A 20373-nucleotide genomic window follows, 5' to 3' on the forward strand; every position below is an offset into this window, starting at 1 on the left:
TTGACTATTTTTGGTTATTTATTTCTACACATTAACTTCAAAATCTCATCTTGTTTACAAAACAAAACAAAATAATGCCAGTTGCTGAGGAATCAAGTTAAGTTTACAAGTTAATTGAGAAAGTATTGGTATCCATCTTTAAAGATTTATTTTTTTATTTGACAGACAGATCACAAGTAGGCAGAGAGGCAGGCAGAGACAGAAGGGAGGAAGCAGGCTCCCTGCTGAGCAGAGAGCCCAATGCGGGGCTTGATCCCAGCGTGACTGAGCCACCCAGGTGCCCCGGTATCCATCTTTATACGGCTGAGTCTTGCTACCCAAGAACTGGTATGTCCTTCCATTTGCTCAAGTTTTCTTTTGTGACCTTCTGTAGTTTTTCAAAGCTTTCTTCATATGGGTCTCACACTTTCTCATTTAATTTCTAAGTATTTTAAACTTTTTGTTGTTTATTTAATGCCTTTAAAACATCTATTATTTATTTCAAGGTATTTAACAAGCTGCATAGTTAAGGAACTCTAATGCCATTTAGTTGTTTTTCAAGTGAAAATGAACCAGAAGTAAAGGGAAGAAACACGAGGTGTGGCAACAAAGGACAGAAATGTGGACTTACTACTAAACCCAAACAGTCCCTTCTTCATCATCATCATCATCATCATTACCACCACCATCACCACCACCACCACCACCGTGGGCATGGAGCCTGCTTAAGATTCTCTCTCTTCCTCTGCCCCTCCCCCACTGTCTCTTTCTCCCCCTCTCTTGGAGGACGGATGGAAGGAAAGAAGGAAGGGAGGGAGGAAGGAAATTAGTCCCTTCTGGTTCTGTCTCCTTTAATGTCATTTTCCTTTTACGTCATTTTCTTCTTTTATCTCCATTTGCTAAAGTATCAGCAAATTTTGCAAGGTGAAAGAGAAAATAACATAGATCTGGTATTTACCAGAGAAAACTGGCTATGTCCTTCAAATAATTTTTCATAACTATTCCTTTGTAAGCAAACTGGCAAGCAATAAAAATAAATAAAAGACACTTTTTCCCTGCTATAGTTTAGAAAGAAGTAAGTCTTATAGAAAAGAACTCACAGTACAGACAGTGTGTAATGTTAATTTCCTCCCTCATTAACCATTTTAGAATTCTCTTCGCCATATATATATACACAAGGGCATTGCATTAGGAAGAGCAGTAGTTTAGAAGTTAAGATATCCAGGTTTGAGTTCTATTTCTGCCGTCCACTAACCAAGGGACTCACTAAATGACTCTGCTCTCCAGTTTCTCTATATGTAGAATGACAAGATCATTCATTAAGTGATCCTTAAAGGTTCTTCTTTGGTTCTATGAATCAAAAAGTCGATTCCTGGCTTACTAAACTACAAGCCCCTCAACGTTTTTTTCAGGGGAGGACTTTGTTTTTAAAATGTGCATGCACCTCTAAGACCAGTCTTATCCGTGAATGGGATAGGGCAGCTGGCAGTCAGGTCATTTGGAAGGAATTGGAGGGGAGGGGAAAAAAAAGGAGTTGGATAGTAAAATTTTACATTAAGGTAATTTCAAGAGAGGAGGAGGGAATGATGGTGCTGGTTACCTAATAAATAATCTGTTTGGATTCTGGGACAGACAAGTTGGAAATGCTTACTATTTATAGATTAACTGGCATTACTATTAAAACAATTAAATAGTTCTTATAAAGTTGGACCCTTAGATTCGGCATTATACTTGAAGAGACAAAACAAAGTGTTTAGAAACTGTGGCAAACTGTCCTATACCTTATCACAGCAGAGATTCTTTGAGATAGCGTTAGTACGTAAATGATTCCAGGGTTATATAATCAGGAACAGCTTCCTTTCCAGGGCTAGACTTAATTGATCTTTGAAAAATTACATGAAAGTGGGGCACCTGGGTGGCTCAGTGGGTTGGGCCTCTGCCTTCAATTTGGGTCATGGTCTCAGGGTCCTGGGATTGAGCCCCGCCTCCAGCTCTCTGCTCGGCAGGGAGCCTGCTTCCCCCTCTCTCTCTGCCTGCCTCTCTGCCTGCTGTGATCTCTCTCTCTGTGTCAAATAAATAAGTAAAATCTTTAAAAAAAAATTACATGAAAGTTTTAGAAAATCAAGATCTAAAAGATCAATCAAAGGCTTATTTTACTATCTCCTTTATTTTGTACCCAAATACAATATTCCTACTGCTAATGAACTTTTTTTCTTCCAAGAATCTAAGCAAGAAACAAAACAAAACAAAACAAAAAGCTAAGCAGTTCAGGAATGCTGCTCATTTGCCCTGGGGGTGGACACGTAGCAACAGCCCGTAACACACCCACCAGCCCTATGGGAAACACTGGAAAACTGCTTGAAAGGAGGAGTCCTAACCTCGGGGGATCTTCATCAGAGCAAGAGCTCACTGCTCTCAGAAGTTTCCCTACACTAGCAGACGGCCTTCTGCTTGCTTTCACTGGTGCAGTCGTCCCCCAAACATTTACTCAGTACAACCATGTGCACTATGCTGAGTGCTTGTGATAATATGGTGTACCAGAGAAGGTCCCTGCTCTTATGGGATCTACATTCTAGTGTTGAGAGAAAAATTACTAAAAAAGGAAACAACAAAACAAACTGGATTTCAGATACACAAATGTGACTGGACAGAGAAGGGCTGATTTAGATTGGGTAGTGGTGTTCCAGCTGAGATCCAAATGATAGGTCAGCCAGGAGAAAAACCGAGGAACCAAGTGTTCCAGGCAGAGAAAAGGTCCCAAGGAAGCAAAACAGGTTTGGGATGTTTACAGACAAAAAGAAGTGTGGCTGGAACATGGTGAATGTGGGGAGAGAGAAAGAGTAGATGAAATTCAGGAAGCAGGCAGGGTCTAACTGACCTAGGGTCTTATGGGCCACGGTAAGGAGCCTGGATTTTGTTTGATGTTATTTCATGTACCCTGACTATTCTCAGGACACCTGAGTTTGCCTTTTGCCTTATCTCTTACCTTTTACTTCCTGAGATTCAGCTCTCTGCTTTTGCATTTTCCCTAGTTTTCTGCTTCTGCCTTTAACTCTGCTTATCTCAGGAAGGCTGACATGGCTTTATCCTGAATTATGTTAAAATGTCATTCCGGGGGTGCCTGGGTGGCTCAGTGGGTTAAAGCCTCTGCCTTTGTTCAGGGTCCTGGGATGGAGCCCCGCATCGGGCTCTCTGCTCAGTGGGGAGACTACTTCCCCCCATCTCTGTCTCTGCCTGCCTCTCTGCCTACTTGTGATCTCTGTCAAATAAATAAATAAAATCTTTTATAAAAAAATAAAATTTTTAAAAATGTCATTCCCCCTAGTTGGGGCAAAGGGCCCTTTTAAAAGGATGCTCTTATGTGACTGCACAGGTCACCTATTCACAAAGCTGGCCCTCATCTTAATAAATATTTTTTTTAAAAATGCCTTCTATGGATGGATTTCTGCTCTCATTTCACCTGGTCTATCAAATATATAAACTTTTCCAAGATCTTTTAAATAGAGTAGCTCCTCAAACATGTGGCTTAAAGGAAGTTGCCAGGAAATAAGAAACTAGGATATCAAGATTTACTGAGACAACTTCATGATGTCACTGCAATCACTGAAAACTGTGATGATCCAGCTTATTCTCAAACAAACTATAACTCACTTGTTCTTACTACTTATTGAGATGCATTATTCTTCCTCTTATAAGGAGATTATTATAATATATAGAAGCCGAATAAAGAGTTGTTAGTACTTTCGGAATAACTGCTAGGTGTTTCACATTGCCAAATGGATCTAGCATTATTAGGCATATAGCTAAGAAATGCAGCTATGTGACTAACACATTAAGATTTAACTAGAAATTTCCTTCGTTTATAATATGCATTAAAAATACTAAAGAATGTAATTACAAACCACATTTTTAACATGATACATCTTTATAATCTCTAAGTTTTCATAAAGCCTGAGAACCAATAATCAGATAAGAAAATGTGTGACTATCAGGGGGCTTGGGTGGCTCAGCCAGTAAAAGTCTGCCTCCGGCTCAGGTCATGATTCTGGAGTCTCAGGACGGAGTCCTGCATGGGGCTTCAGCTTAGCGGGGAAACTGCTTCTCCCTCTACCCTCCCCATCTTGTGCTTTCTCGCTTACTCTCTCTCACATAAATAAATAAAACCATTAAAAATATATTAAAAAAAAAAAGAAAATGTGTGACTATCAAATGGTTTCTCTTTTTTTCTTTTTTCCCCCCATTTTTCCCTCTTTTCCCACCTTCACCCATTTTGCTCACCTCCAGCCCCCTAAATGGTTTGTATAACAACCAATTTTACCTATTATGTAAAACTGGACATGATCATAGCTAACTAGGAAGGGTTCACAATGTTTAGTTACTTACTGCTAAAGAATGATATAAATTAAAGGTGCCAAGTCTGAAATGTCAGTCCAGCCTCTGATATTTTAAGTTTGTAATCAACATCTCTACCTGCAGAACACGGTTGTACTAACCTTGCCCTGAGGTGCTCCTATTCCATTCACGGTAGAACTCATTACTTAGCATTAGTTATCATAATGATTTATGCAATATCACAACCATGCTCAGACTCAAGAGAATTATAGCTAATACCATTTTACTGCTATCAAGATTACCTTGGAAAGGAATAGTTTCATTTGTAATTACAAAACAAAGTAATAGATGCCAAGACAAAGACACTATTACTGATACATTTATACCGCTACCTGATGCTACATGGAAGGGGTGCCTGGAGGAAAAAAATGGTTAAGGGAATGTATTGGTGGTTTCAGTGACATTAATGTTTGCATCAGGTCTGAGTCTATGCTGTTAAGAAACTCAATATATGACAGGTGTTGTCCTGGAAAAGCTGACAATCTGGTATAAGAACTAAGGTAAGTACAGATGAAAAGATTTTCAAACATAAAACAATACAAATAAATCTGCAGAATCATAGCATCTTGGTTTTTGTGCCACAGCAGGAAAGAGTCAGAAGATACCTGGATCTTACTGGCTTTGCAATTTTCTGGCCCTATGACTACAAGTTAATCAATTACTCATACTCACTCAAGGTGACCACCATTACTCACCTCAACTGCCTCCTAACTGCTCTATTTTCATTTTTACCCCCTCCCTTTAATGGGTTCTCCACAGCACAACCAAGGTCTTTAAAAAAAAAATGTGAATCAGATCATATCACTTGTATGCTTCAACCTAAACTCTGTAGTACCTTCCTATTACTTTTAGAATAAAATTCAAACCCTTGGACATGGCTTAAAAGGCTCCGTATTATCTGGCCCCTAACAATACCTTTTTGACCTTATTTCCTACTACTTTCCTCCAAGCTCACTATGCTAGGAACATAATGGCCTCATTTGTTCTTCTACTATCTAGCTCTTACTTGCCTCTGGGCCTCTGCACGGCTTGGAACTGTCATTGTGCAGGTAGGTTCCTTATCATGATTCAGGACTAGACTCAAATGTCACATTTTCAGAAAGACTTCACTACCCCTTCTCATTATTATTCTCAATCACACTATCCTCTTCTATTGTCTCACTGTACTGATTGTTATCTGAAATTCCCTCATTTATGTATCTGTTACTTGATTATCTCCAGTAGTCCCCCAGCAGGAAGTACACTTCAGAAGAGAAGTGATCGTGTTTGCCTTTCTCTGTGCTGTAGTCCCAGTAGCTTGAGCAAGGTCTAGGCCATAGAAAAGTGCAATAAGTAAATTGTGTTTTTTTTTAAATTAAATTAATGTTATTTATGTAAGTCTCAGGCTTTGAGTCTCCTCATCCGTAAAAGAGGGAATAATTATACCTGCACCACTCACTAGAAATAGAGCCTAACATGTACTAAATTTTTACTGTATCTCAAGGAGAGTAAAAAATCACTTTATATGCATATTCTCATACTATTATGATTTCCATTTTACTAATAAGGCCGCCACTTCTTACAGAGGTGAAATAACTGGCCTAAGAACACAAGGTGATAGTGGGACGCGGGCATGACCCCAGTGCTGAACCCCAGAATGTGGGCTTTTCTTCACTCTGATAGTTTCTAGAAGGATGTTTCCTTCCATTACAGCAAAAAAGGCTATGCTGTCTGCTCCCCTGAGGTCCTACTTTGTCCTGTGCGTCAAGCGAGGAAAGGTATTACATCCCCCAAAGGGTTCTTTCCCAAGATGAATATCCCCATTTCTTTCAATCCTTCCTTAAGGCATCTTCATGCCTTGGTCATTCTCCTCTGGACAAACTCGTTTGACAACGTCTCTCTGCTCCAGAACTGGTTATTTTAACTGGACAAATGGTTAAGGGGCATCAGAGACGAGGCAGCCGATTCCCAGCGGCTGAGAAAATGCAGATGTGCGAGTGTAGTTGTGCGCTGTGGTGAACACAGGCAGGCTTCCTGGAGGAGGTGATCCCCGAGCTCAAGTCCAGGGCAGTAAGCAGCGGTAGGAGGCTGAGGGCCGCTAGGTCGAGACAAAAGATGGTGCAGTGAGTTTAGGAAGACCTGGGACACAAGCTCAAAGGATGATGTGTTTGCACCCCGCGGAGCGCATGGCGTTTCCCTAAAAGTAACTTTGAATAAGCACTGGAGGAAAGCAAAGTGGGAGGAACAGTCCTGAAGCAAAACGCGAACTTACCCGTAATCTGGTAACCCGGCCTCCGTAGCCCGACTGCCAGCGCCACCACCTGAGGAGTCCTGTAGCCAGAGCAGCGGCAAGCTCCTCCCAGTTGTCGCGAGACTGGCCAGGCATCGCGAGATCTGTCTTCTCGTCTCCGATGCCAGGAGCTTTCTCTGGGCGCTATGGGAGGACTCTGGCGTGGGGCATGGAGGCGCATTACCTTCTGTGGCTGGCGCTGGAGTCACCCTGGGTCCCCGACCAAGGTTGCGGGGAGCGCAGAGCCGTTTCTCAGGCCAGGAAGGAGTGGGACAGGAAGTGCTGAGAGGGGGCTGAGGCGGCTTGGGACATGGAGGCGCACGAACCCGGGCCCAGACCTGGCCCTGCAGCCGCCACGGCGGCCGAAGAGCACGAACCCTTTCACACGCGCACAGGAGGAGGACTGGCGGCGTCGGAACAAGACGGTCCTCACGTACGTGGCCGCCGCCGCCGTGGGCATGCTAGGGGCGTCGTACGCCGCCGTGCCCCTCTATCGGCTCTATTGCCAGGTAGGGGGCGGTGCTGCCTTCTGGGCGGTGTCATGGGCGGGGGGTGCGGAGGTGTGGGCCAGGTCCCTAGGCAGCGATCGCTCCTCCGTGTCGTGTGGAAGGGCCTGAGGTTGGCTACCAGAGGGGAAACAGGCTTTAAAAAGTACTTTTCCGGGCTTACCAGAAGTAGTTAGTGGTAAAGCTTCAAGTAGAACCCAAGCCCCTATAGCAGTCGTGCTTATCCCGACCACACGGGAGTGGAATTCCCATCTCTGAGCTACACTACTGAAAACGTCCGCATCCTATACTTTGCTCTCCACCAATCTGCTTTACCCTTTGGCTGCTCACACACGTGTTCTTTTATAAAATGTGAATTACATTGGTACATTCCTTCTGTGAACCATATGTGGTTTATGTGCGATGGTTAACCCTGGAAGTGGGAGTATGTTTGTCAATCCGGCTTAAGCTGGAAGGACTTTTAATCCCTACAAAGGCATGAGTTGGGCGTTTGGGACTTCCCTCCACTGTTGATACATAAGTGTAATCTGCTTACCCGGGGCCCCCTTTTAGATCAGAAACCCTAATGCAGTTCTTCAAGTGTGGTCCCCCAGAGAACCAGCGTCCCATCACCTGGGAGCTTGAGTGCACGTTACCAAGTCAAGCTCCAGAGCTACTGAATCAGAAACTCTGCGAGAGGGGCCCGGCAATCTGTGCTTTAAATAAGTCGCCTAGCTGTTTTTGATGCAGACTAGTATTTGAGAACCATAAACAAAGGTAAATTTACGTATTTCACATATATTTTCCTTAAGAATTAAGGCATTAATTAATTAATTAATAATTAATTAATAGTTTGCTGTTTTGGCTAGGCATTAGGTTCACTAGCGGAGCTTCTTTAATAAAAGTATGTTTTGGGGCTTCCTCACCCCAGAGATTCTGATTAGGTCTGGGAAGGGGCCAGGAATTTCTTTTTAAGAAATAAAAGTGAGAGCTACGTTCACGTCATTCACTAAGTGTTTGATAGTGGTTCTCCCAACTTTGTTGTGAGGGGGACTCATCTGGAGAGCTTTAAAAAATCCTGACACCCAGGTCACATCCCTAACCAGTTAAATCAGAATGTCTCCCAGAGGGAGTCAGGCATTTGTAACTCTTTAAAGATTCCTCAGGTGATCCCAGTGTGTAGCAAAATTTGGGAATCACTGGTTAACTGCCAGTATTGTTAATGCCTCGCTTACTTCTCTTCTCCTTTTGGACATGAAGATGCTATTTTCCATAATGACTAAAACAGCAGAAGTCTAAAGGACTTTTCAGTCTCCTAATATTAGTATTTATGGGGTAAGCAGTAGCTTAATTTGGGAGGATGATGATAGAATGTGAATTAGTTTTAACCAGAGGGCAGTCTGGACCTAGCATGGATCCCCAAACTAGCAGTTGGTTAAATCATAAAACTAAATCCAAAGTAGCAAGTATAAATCTCCGCAAACCAAGAGGGGAGAAGGGGGTCAGTTTTATTTTCAGGGAATATTTAGTAACGTCTGAAGACATTATTGGTTGTCATAACTTGGGAGGTGAGCAGGGAAGGTGCTACTGATGTCCTAGTGTGTAGAGGCTAAGGATGCTGCTAAACGTTCAATACTGCACAGGACAGACACTTCCCCTGCCTCCCCCACCAAAAAAACCCAGAAAAACCCAAAGAATTATCCAACCTGAAATGCCCTTAGTGCCAAAGTTGAGAAACCCCCGGTTTCACACTTAAGTGAATGACAGTATTTTGTACCTGTGTATGCAGATGCAGAGCAGGATAGTAAAAATTGTAATTTGTAATCCTAAACTTAAATCAAGTTGGACGTTACACAGTGACATTTCCAAAAGAGCCTCTTTTTTACTTTTGGAGTCACAGAACTTTAGAGCCAAAAATAAGGAATTATATAAAGTTTAATACAGTGACCACACATTTTACGAATATGGAAAATAGAGCCCCCCAAAGTAAGATTTATTCAGTTCTTAGAGCTAGTTAGTAGCAGAACTAGACTAGAGCCCAGGACATATTTTCATTGCCCTTTTCTGTTCTTAAGTTATCTAATTATCAAATTTGCAAATTTGAAGAATCTATATGCAAAGACTGTCAGAATACATTAAGGAATCTTTATTCAAGTGACTCAAAATTCTTAAGGAGTTACGTCTTAAAACTTAAGCACTATAGCTTTCTTGGGCAGAAGAATTTACTTATTAAACAGGATAAAGGCTTACCCTAGCAGCTTTTAGGTTTATAATGTAATTCAGTAATGTTGCAGGGCAGTTGAGTGCAGTTAGTTGACTTGTGTAATACATGGAAGATAGTAATACTACATCTTGCTGGGAGTCTTCCCCTAGCCTCAAATTTGGTATTTTTTTCCTAGTATAGTAACAGATTAATTATCCGGAGACCAGAATTCTGGCAACCTCAAGCATCAGAAGAATGATGACCCTGGAAGTAAGGATTTTTCTTTTTAAACATCTCTGATGATAAGGAGATAATTAATGGCAATGAAGATAGGCAAGAAATGTCAGACACAGATTATTCTGTTGTCTTGTGATTTATTCAGTTGCCAAAGGGATCAGTTTTTCTGATTAACCAATGATATTTATAAAAGCTATACTGTACAAAGTACAGAAAAAAATTACAAAAACATTTACCAACATGGAAAAATACTTATGATGCTTGAGAAAAGCAGAATACGGAAGTGAAACTACAAACTAATCTATGCTATTAAAATCATGATATGGAAAAGGATCAGATAGGACTATGGATAATAGAATTAGTTTCATTGAAATGATAGGGCCGTGGGTAATTTTTACTTCTGTTAATGACTAGTAGTGTATATGAAACACTAGCAATATGTAGAAATATGTTTACTGGAAAGTTAAGCTAAAATTCTGAGCTATATATTATTGGTGGGGAGTCTGCTTTCTCTCAAATGACTCATTTTTTACTATGTCCAATAACCAAGTGATTACTGAAAAAATAAAGTGACTCTAACAAATAGAGGCCCTTGACACCCCAAAGGTGGTCAAGCCATTGACACATTCATAGGAAGTGGCCAGTGACAGTATATAAACTGGGCTTCTACTAGATTACTAAATTGTTTTTAAAACTTGTTTTTATCCAATAAACCATCACCTGAAAGTATTATTTGACATGTTACCCTGTAATATTCTTAATATCTTTAATACCTAGACTACTGGTCTTGGAGGATCAGCAGTAGCAGGTCATGCATCAGACCAGATTGAAAACATGGTGCCTGTTAAGGATCGAATTATTAAAGTCACCTTTAATGCAGATGTGCATGCAAGTCTCCAGTGGAATTTTAGACCGCAGCAAACAGAAATATATGTAAGTGACTATAAGTAGTTATTAAGATTATTTTTTTCATTGTAAAAATTATCATCACTTAAACTGTTTAACAATTTAGGGAACACTCATGTAAACTTAATCTCAAAATACTAAGACTCCATTAATGTAATTGTTTTATTCTCACAGACTACTTTTGACAGTGCCCTATCCCTAATGTAACAGTATATTGTGTGATACTGTAGTAAAAGTCAGTTTGGAATGATGGAAAATGTCATTTGTTCTTATTAGAGTCACATTAAGAATTCACTCTCTTACGCTATGTGGTTAACTTTCCCTCAGGTATAGATAAGGGGGAAAGGTTGAAAATCATTGATTACTATGAAAAGTAGTTTACTGATTATGTCAAAAATATGCCTGTATCAAAAAAAATTGAGAAGCTTTGAAGTAATCATATTAAATAGTCATGTTCTACTTCAGAAAAACTATACCTTAAAAGTTTCCTAAAATCTTGACTAACTGGAATCCTAGAGGATTTAATTGAAATTATTTCATGAACTGAGGAATAGCCAGAAATGCTTCATTGTGACCCTTACTGGAAAACCTTTATAAATACTGGTGTTTCCCCAGGTTAGTAAACATTACTGAATCTCTTCAATGATTGAGGGTTTTATAGGTTATGATTTTTAATATTCTTATCACATAGTAGTATTTAAGGTATTAGTGGCTGAATTGGTATAAATGACAGAGAATCTTTTGGAAATCTATTTTTTTTAAGCCTTGCAAGTTTTTTTTTTTTTTTTTTTTTTTTTTTTTAAGCCTTGCAAGTTTTAAAAATGTGTTCTCTCAAAGAGTTTTCATGCTTTTTGGTTAAATAAAAGTTCTATTCAGTCAGTTTTATTCTGGTTATAAGTTTAACTTGCTCTAGTTGGTAACCTCTTAAAAAGAATGTCAGTCAGTGTATTTAGGTATCAGTGTTAAGAAATCAGGTTTGGGGGTGCCTGGATGGCTCAGTGGGTTAAAGCCTCTGCCTTCGCTCAGGTCATGATCCCAGGGACCTGGGATCGAGCCTCACATCAGGCTCTCTGCTCAGCAGGGAGCCTGCTTCCTCCTCTCTCTGCCTGCCTCTCTGCCTACTTGTGATCTCTATCCGTTAAATAAATAAATAAAATCTTAAAAAAAAAAAAAAAAGAAATCAGGTTTGGGTTGTGATAGGCTTGGCTGTCCTTGAACATTTTAAGTAATTTAATTTGCATATTATTACTTGAAGACCTGAGATATACAAAAGGACAATGCACAATTAATTATGAATAGGAAACTGGTTCCACTGACATATGCAAGTAAAATTTGAAAACCAGATATTAAAAAAAAAAAAGATATTCATGGGTAGTATTCACAATTTATTTTGTTGATCCTCAATATTAGTTTAGATAAAGTATTGTGGTCTGATGGATAGGAAAAATAAAATGACTAATTTAATATAAGGGAAAGGAGGAGCTGTGAGATTTGAAATACTGATGATGTGTATTTCCTTAAAACAGGTAGTGCCAGGAGAGACTGCACTGGCGTTTTATAAAGCTAAGAATCCTACAGACAAACCAGTAATTGGAATTTCTACATACAATGTTGTACCATTTGAAGCTGGACAGTATTTCAATAAAATACAGGTACAGCTTATATATGCAAACTTTAGTATTAAACTTACTGCAGTGTTTAGTAGAAACTAATTTCCGAAAATTCATTTCTTCTAAACATTAAACTTTTTTTCCATTGCTTAAACAGGTATGCAGAGGTTGAGATGAACCAAATTTTAATTTCTTTAAAATTAGAAGAGGAACAGGGTGCCTGGGTGGCTCATTCAGTTAAGTGTTGGAGTCTTGATTTTGGTTCAGGGCATGATCTCAGGATCATGGGATCATCAAGCCCGGCAGTGGGCTCTGTGCTCAGCTGGGAGTCTGCTCCAGATTCTTTCTCCCACTCTCCATCTGCCCCCCAACCCAATTTTGTTGAGTCTCAGTATTTTTTTTTGAAATTTTAAAGATTTTATTTATGAGTGAGAGAGCATGTGTGCATACTCGAAAGTTGAGGGGAGGGGCAGAGGGAGAAGTAGACTCCCCGCTGAGCAGGGGGAGCCCATTGAGTCTCAATTTAAAGCAAAAATCAAAGATACTGTCATTTTGTCTCAGAACTTAGATTATATTTAGTTATTTTTTTATAATATTCAATTTTATGCTCACTAAAGCCAAGAAATAGACAATTATTAATATTTCTATTCTAAAAGAAATTAAAGAAATATCTTTCTATAACTTCTAGTGCTTCTGTTTTGAGGAACAAAGGCTTAATCCACAAGAAGAAGTAGATATGCCAGTGTTTTTCTACATTGATCCTGAATTTGCTGAAGATCCAAGAATGGTGAATGTTGATCTCATCACACTTTCCTACACTTTTTTTGAAGCAAAGGAGGGACAGCAGTTGCCAGTTCCAGGCTATAATTGAAGTCAGCGCCTAAGTCCTGCTTCAGATTTGTGATTTTTGAAAAATCATGTATCTACTCTTCTCAGGGGAGAAATATTCTACAGTAATGTGAAGCTATTTTAAATATTATTTAATGCTGTTTTTTTTTCCCCAACTAATTTACCCTACTTAAAATTAAACGGTTTCTATCATAAGGAATCCACATGCCTATTTGAATGTATGACTGTTCAAAGCCATAGAGTAATATAAATAATATTGGTAAGTAACAATAAGAGAAACTCCTGTTTCTTAAATATGTAGGCATGGACTTGATGGTTCAGATTAATTCTGTTTGCTCCCCTTACAGATTATTAGCCCTTCATACTTGTAGCAATGAATATTTTTGTTATTCCCAGGGTTATCTGTTTTAGGCTCCAGGTCTTCTGCCCATTTTTATTATTTCTAAAATAGTCGGGTTACTACTTTTTTCTTTTATTGTGAATAGTCACTACTTTCAAAGCTCACAATGGAAGAAGAATCACTGAGCCCTAACAGCTTGCCTAGAGGTAACATACTTCAGATTTGACTATTTTTCCTTTAGGCCCTAGGGCTATTTTATATTCTGAAATTTTGGCATCATGAAGTGAAATAAAATGCACAAATATATTAACTAGGATTATAGCATTTCCTTTGATAGTTCAAGTCCCTGAATGTTAAAATATAAGTGTGGAATTGTGAAGACTCATATCAGAAGTTCTATGAACAAACTCTTAAAAGAAATGTATAACCATAAAAGACTCAGTCTCAAAAAACAGACTGAGTGTTGCTGGGGGGAAGGGGGATGGGAGAGGGTGGTGGGGAAATGGACATTGGGGAAGGTATGTGCTGTAAACCTGGCGATTCACAGACCTGTACCCCTAGGGATAAAAATACATTATATGTTTATTAAAAAAATAAAGTATTCAGGCTACTTGGAAAAAAAAATGTATTAATTGTTTTAATAGTAATCTCATTGTAATTTATGACATAAATGAATGCACAATTTATTCTAAATATTTTCTAGTAGTGTTTGTTCCAGATAGAAATATTACAGTAAAGGGGGAGAAAAAAGATCATCTAGTATTATAAAGAATTGTATTTAAAGGCAACTTTAATAAAGAGTCCAGTGACCTCTTCAAGGTATCTGAAATATAAACTACAATCATGAAGGCTTTTACAAGTTATAATTCTAAACAAGTATTATTTATAAAAAGTACAAATTGACTTTTACATTCAACTTAGTTAAATGAAGGCACTCAATAGTCTTCATAATTATTTTGTAATAAAATAATCTTCATCTACTCTTATCACAGCTGTGTGAGGATTTCTTTTCTAAAAGTAGGAAGCCCTGTGAAACCTAAGCTGCTGTCATTAAACTAGTTGGCCTCAGTACAATGGATTTTTCTTCTGCTGAAGTTTTAAGTGAATATATGTTACAACTAAGTTCTTTTGAGATAAAGTTTAAACTGTGGTCTGGAAGCATAAATATTCCTGTGGAATTGTTACTCTTCTGTGAAGCTTCATTACTGCAGAGGAGAAATGTTCCACTAAGCTTCTGATGTGCTGGTAGGTCTTGTCTTCTGGGCCTCAAAGTTTCACAGGGTCTACCTTTTAGAGAATTGGCACCTTTACTGTAGTTAGTGAGCTGGTCATCCGCCTTCCCCTAGAATAGAAAGAATATAGCCACCCTTCATCCTTTCCTTTTCTTTCCTCATTCCTACATAATGAGAGAGTCACAATCTAATGCAGAAAGGTGGGCATGTACTACTTCGATGGGGGTAGGTGTAAGGGGAATAAATAAGGTTAATGGGTTACTGATGGCCATGCATTCATTAGTAAATAAAACACGATGACTAATATGACAAATAGGAAGAGTCCAGGCCTATCTGGATGAGCAATGAGTGGTTTCACCAGTTAGTAGATATTAACTGTACGTAAAAAATAAATGTCTACTTCAGTGCTTAAGAAGTTTCTATTGATCATTATTTTTGTTAGCATTAATATTTCTGTACCATAAACCAACTTCTACATTCCAAAGGTTCATTACTTTTAGCTAACAAGCTCACAAAAATTGTATTTCATTATAATTTGAGTGATTAGGAGAAACTTTTGTACTAAGATTTCACTCAAAGTGTCAGACTCGAATGGCCTTTATAAAATGTAAATACTGAAAACAAAGTGACAATTACACTGGAATTCTATAGAATGGGGAATGTATGTTGTGTAAGTTGAAGTCTACCTCAGCAGTCACTATGACTTTGAGCTCCTTTCTGCTGACGAACATCAATTTCCTCATAAACAGCTCTGAAACAAACAAACCATCATGGCAAAAGGGTTATTATATTTCAAAGTACTATTTTGGCTTTTAACTACCAACACCTTAACTAAAAATCTGCCATTTTAGGTATGCAGGCTGTATCAGTGAATAAAAACAGATCTCTGCCCTTGAAGCTTACATTATATTATAGCTTTCTTAGAGCCTAATGTAATTCCCATGCATCTTACAAATATGTATCTCATACAACCAATTCATTTTAGTTGTGACTCAATGAAAAATGTGGCTCAAATTTGGACAGTTTGCTCTCTGCTTTACCAAAAAAAAACAACAAAAAAAAAAAACAAAAAAAAAAACCCACCCCCAAAAAACAAAAAATTCATTTTTTCCAGGTTTCAAAGCATTTAAAAATACTAACATTCTATCTTCTTAACCTATGTTATTACAGTCAAAACTCCTGAGCCCCCTTCAACTTATAAGTGTCATCTCTATACCTCATTTATAGTAATTTTTCATGGCATCGTTCAATTCTTCATATTTGTCTTACATAGGCCTATACCTAAGAAAACATCTAAACCTACAAATACAACATTGATACAGTATAGTAAAACATGGCTGGGGAAAGAAAATCTTATAAAAAAATCATAGCACTGTGAAGTCATGTTCATCAACAGTATGAGGACCCAAGAGGGTCCAGAAATTTTAATTTATTTCCACAAAGCTATTTCAACTTCTTTCACTCCTCAAATCGCTGGTGCCCCTCCTCTTACCACTCTTGGTCAGAAACCGCACTTAAAAGTAAATTAAATGCCGTGGTATGGAAACTTTCTCATCTCCCTATCACCAAATCTTCAAGTCTTCATCTTCTGTCACCACCATCTGTTTCTGGCTACACCTGGCTTCTCAAACATGTTACTCATTCAGTCTTCCCCCTTTTTGAACTTCTGGTCTCCCTATCTATTAGATCCTACTGGTCAGCATTCACAGATTCTCCATCGTCTCCTATTTTCTAAAATAAGGCAGTCCTCAATCCCATGTCTGCTTGGAGTGATCATCTCAGTAACCTCTAGCTACTAAGCCATAGTCCACCACCCCTTCATATGGAAGTTTATAGTGTCATCTGCACTGACCATCCCTACTTCCTCCCCTCTGTTAACACACTAAAATCTGGCTTCTCTCCCCACCAATCTAGCAAAACAGCTTACATCAAGGATTTCCTTCTACTTAATTCATTAACTAGTTTTCAGTCATCATGTCCTCTTTGATGGTTCATCACAGTTGTATACTCCCTCCTGGTTTCCAAATTGCTCTTCCACATCTGCTAATAATAGGGTCCCTATTGCTCTCTTTGCTCTTGGCGTTAGCTATTCATTTCCTTGAATGTGCCCAAACTCTGTCTACTCACAGTCTTTGTACCTGTTGTTCCCTGGGCCTACAACACTGATTCCCAAACTTGTCACCTGACTGATAATTTCAGGTCTCAACCTTACTGTCACTTACTCAAGCTTTCTCTACCCGTCATTTAAATTAGTTCTACCTGTTATAATCTTTCAAGTCACCATGTTCTTTCATACCATTAACACAATCTGTAAACATATGTTTGCCTGTTTTCTTTTCTTTTTCTTTTTTTTTTTTTTGAGTATGTTCCATGGATACAGGGCTTGAATTAATGACCCTGAGATCAAGTGTCGGACACTTAACTAACTGAGCCACCTAGGCTCCCTGATTTCTTCTTCCACGCTAGATTTAACCTCCATGAGGATGGGGAGGACGCCTCTCACTCAACATTATAAATTAGGCATCAGTTATTGTCCTTGGCATATAGTGTTCAAGCATTTGCCAGATGAATCATGTGCAAATGTATGTATACAACATAAATATTGTACTCATCCTACCAGAACAGAAATTCTTAACCTAGGGTTCATGGACAACTAGTGATGTGAAAATTCCACAACTTTTTCTACAGGGCTTTGTGGTTTTCCTTAGGGAGAATTTCCTAAGGTGAATTTTTTTTTTTTTTTTTAAGATTTTATTTATTTATTTGTCAGAGAGAGAGGGAGAGAGAGCGAACGAGCACAGGCAGGCAGAGTGGCAGGTAGAGGCAAAGGGAGAAGCAGGCTCCCTGCTGAGCAAGGAGCCCGATGCGGGACTCGATCCCAGGACGCTGGGATCATGACCTGAGCCGAAGGCAGCTGCCTAACCAACTGAGCCACCCAGGCGTCCCCCTAAGGTGAATTTTAATGGAATGAAACACACCCTACCCCTCAGAAAGTAAGAACCATAATGGTAGAGGATTCCAAAGCTCCACTTCTCCAGCTTCTCTTCTCACTCTCTCTCACATTTAATATCTGTTGCACTGCCATATCTACTTATAATTTCCCAATTAACTGGAATATAATAAACTCCACTTCCTCTTTGGATGCTATGTGATTCTGATTCCTTAAGCCACAAATATATTCAGTGATACTTTATCAACCAGAATGACGTAGGGAAATTTTGCAATCCTACATTAGGAAAAAAGTATTTAATGAACTTCTAGGGGTGCCTGGGTGGCTCAGTGGGTTAAGCCTCTGCCTTTGGCTCGGGTCACGATCTCAGGGTCCTGGGATCAAGCCCCGCATCAGGCTCTCTCCTCGGCAGGGAGCCTGCTTCCCCTTCTCTCTCTGCCTGCCTCTCCTCCTACTTGTGATCTGTCTGTCAAATAAATAAAAAAATCTTTTAAAAAAAAGTATTTAATGAGCTTCTAAGTCTGTTAAAATTCATAAATTATTCCAAAATGGATCACTGCATTATTTAAAATTTAAAACCAGGGGTCAAACCCTCAAATGTTTAACACATGCCAGGCTGATCAAATAAATGGACGAAGAGGGCCCACCGGGACCTGATGAACTGCAGCACATACCTTGCCTTAATGAGGCAGCTACTACTCAGTCCTAATGTAGTGCTAGCATTTAAAAATGCAGGCCTTGCTTTGCCACAGTACCAAAAGAATCCACAAGACCAGATACATATATATATTATTTTTACGATATCCCAGTTTTTAATTTTTGGCAATTAATTTTTAAATGCACGGTTTAAATTCCACATAGGTCAAACAGAGCACAGCTGTAAGGAAGATACTGCCTAAAGGCTGCCAGTTTCCTAACAATGGTTTCTATAAACGTGCTTTAATCCTTTTTAAGAATTCTGGGGGTAATTGTCAGTCAAAGTATTAAAGCTCTAATGAGCCTACTTACTGTTGCATAAATATTTATATACACTTGACCAACATGATATAAAATAATGCTCTAAGACCTTCAAGTTAAGAAGACACGTTTACACTAATGCTTTATTAACCCGTTTTAAGTTGACATATAGAGCGAAGACTAAAAACAACTTTTTTTTCTGATTAGTAGTTAAAGAACAGTTAAAATAATCCATCGATGTGGTATTACTTATGTCACCAATTAGCGAATATAGTGCCCTTCTCAAGCTGGAGAGAACCTTTCTCCCAAGGCATCTATAAGGAACCCGTTAATGTACACGATGGTTCTGGTTATTTCTTAATGTGCAGCCCCAGCATTTTTATTTTTTAGTCATAAGGCTGAGCACAATAAGACCACTAAGAGCAACAGCCTCCATAAAACCTCGTAAGTCATTTTTAATAAGGTCATCAATTTCTGCCAAGACCTAAACAAAGTTAAATGTAAAACCAAGCCCTGTTAGCTCTGTTACCAAAAGGAACCAAGACCAAAAATAAGTTAATCATTTTGTAAATGACTTACTCTGTAGTGACAGCAGGAGCTAAGGGATCAAACTCCATTACCTCGTAGTAATTGGGTGGCTGGAGATCATTCTTTGTCAGTGCTTTAGGCAAAAAACAAAAACAAACAAAACACCCAACCAGTAAACACACATTGTATTTTTCAAGAACACATGCACAATTAATATTCTCTTTATGATTCAGACTTCAAACATTAAACCCTAAGAAACCCTGACAACCAGGAATAAATGCAATTGGTATTCTAATGTTACTCCCACATGCAACAAATCTATATATAACAAAAGGTCTTCCAAACTTCAGCTAAAGATCCATTTACCTCAGCATTCCAAATACAACATTCAGCACAACACAAGCATTTTTATAATCTAATGTCGGTCATAATGGTATCTGCCATGCATTTACTTCATGGAGCTTAAAAGGGCATATGAAGTCTTCATTTTTCCTCTCTATATACCTATTTCCAATCAGAAGTAAATCTGACAGACTCCTATATTCTCACCAGTTTTCTTTTTCGATGCCAATAATAAGTCTCAAGTACCTGGATGATTGCTGGGCAAGGAAGGCAATCTCTGGCTTGACAGTGTTGCTGGAATGTCCTGCAGACTAACTGGCTGTAGTACTAAATTTGAATATTCTGGAAACTGAAGAAAGCATAGCACAATGTTTAAATAAACATTCTACATTAAACTTTTCTTTTGTTTGTTAGATTCCCAGGCTTCTAAGTGGCACTATTCCAAGAACCGTATACTCTCAATTGGACCAGAATTAGAAATTACGAACTATTACTTTTTTAGGTAATAACCATTTATAACACTTACTACTTTTCTCTCTGGTTCCATGCCCACTGTACCTCATTTCCCATACAAAATGTAAAATTAACATGTTGCTTTAAAAAAAAATGTGTGGTTCAGTCTAGCTTCTGTTGTTTCCCATGGACTAAAAAATCTCACCCTCAAACAGGAAAATAAATCTTAACCCTACAGAAGGGCATAAGGTGATGACATCAAATCAGAACTGATAAAGTCTTAGAAATATCTTTCTTCTTGTAAAGTCCTCCTTCATTTCACAAATATGTCCTGGGCACCTACTAGATGCCAGGCACTATAAATAAAATAGGCCAAGTCCCTGTACCCTTGAAGCAGACAATCAACAAATGTAAATAGATGTCCGATAACAAGTACTCTTTAAAAAAAAACAAACCCAAAACAAAACAAACAAACAAACAAAAAAAACCCAGGGTAACAGGGAGAAGAAAGCCTGGGGTAGACGGGGTGGGCTACTGCTGTGATAGTAGTGGTCAGGGAATGCCTCACTGGTAGAGCCCTGACTGAGGTGGGTGCTGGGAGCACCTGAGGGGACACAAGGTCATCTCTGAGGCAGAGGAGA

General features: G+C 38.9%; 3 protein-coding genes across 5 annotated transcripts in view; 1 reads left to right on the plus strand and 2 right to left on the minus strand.

The window, feature by feature from the left end:
- STXBP4 (syntaxin binding protein 4) overlaps positions 1-6697 on the minus strand; it is a 161622-nt gene extending 154925 nt beyond the window's left edge. The window contains exon 1 of one of the 2 annotated variants that reach the window (XM_080825320.1): positions 6623-6697. The gene's annotated coding sequence lies outside the window, so the exon portion shown is untranslated. The remainder of the gene's footprint in view (positions 1-6622) is intronic. The other variant, XM_080825321.1, reaches the window with a different exon arrangement.
- A 39-nt stretch (positions 6698-6736) lies between these two features.
- On the plus strand, positions 6737-14255 carry COX11 (cytochrome c oxidase copper chaperone COX11). Its single transcript, XM_080827192.1, has 4 exons — positions 6737-7149; positions 10343-10498; positions 11998-12123; positions 12770-14255. The coding sequence occupies exons 1-4, from the start codon at positions 6787-6789 to the stop codon at positions 12950-12952; spliced, it is 828 nt and encodes a 275-aa protein (XP_080683318.1). The 5' UTR covers positions 6737-6786; the 3' UTR covers positions 12953-14255.
- Positions 13884-20373, minus strand: part of TOM1L1 (target of myb1 like 1 membrane trafficking protein) — a 59442-nt gene continuing 52952 nt past the window's right edge. For both annotated transcript variants that reach the window (XM_080827191.1, XM_080827190.1), the window contains 4 exons: positions 19526-19628; positions 18989-19070; positions 15189-15253; positions 13884-14612 (listed from right to left, as the gene is read on the minus strand). In XM_080827191.1, the coding sequence (XP_080683317.1) occupies positions 15190-15253; positions 18989-19070; positions 19526-19628 (249 nt within the window). In that variant the 3' untranslated portion in view covers positions 13884-14612; position 15189. The remainder of the gene's footprint in view (positions 14613-15188; positions 15254-18988; positions 19071-19525; positions 19629-20373) is intronic.

This window comes from Martes martes, assembly GCF_963455335.1.
Source record: "Martes martes genome assembly, chromosome: 16".
Taxonomy (NCBI): domain Eukaryota; kingdom Metazoa; phylum Chordata; class Mammalia; order Carnivora; family Mustelidae; genus Martes; species Martes martes.

Excerpts from the sequence above, each read along its gene's own strand:
- COX11 (XM_080827192.1), top strand. The coding sequence starts at position 6,787 with ATGGGAGGACTCTGGCGTGGGGCATGGAGGCGCATTACCTTCTGTGGC. Across the intron at positions 7,150-10,342 it reads TCTATCGGCTCTATTGCCAG|ACTACTGGTCTTGGAGGATC; the intron begins GTAGGGGGCGGT and ends TTTAATACCTAG. Across the intron at positions 10,499-11,997 it reads CGCAGCAAACAGAAATATAT|GTAGTGCCAGGAGAGACTGC; the intron begins GTAAGTGACTAT and ends TCCTTAAAACAG.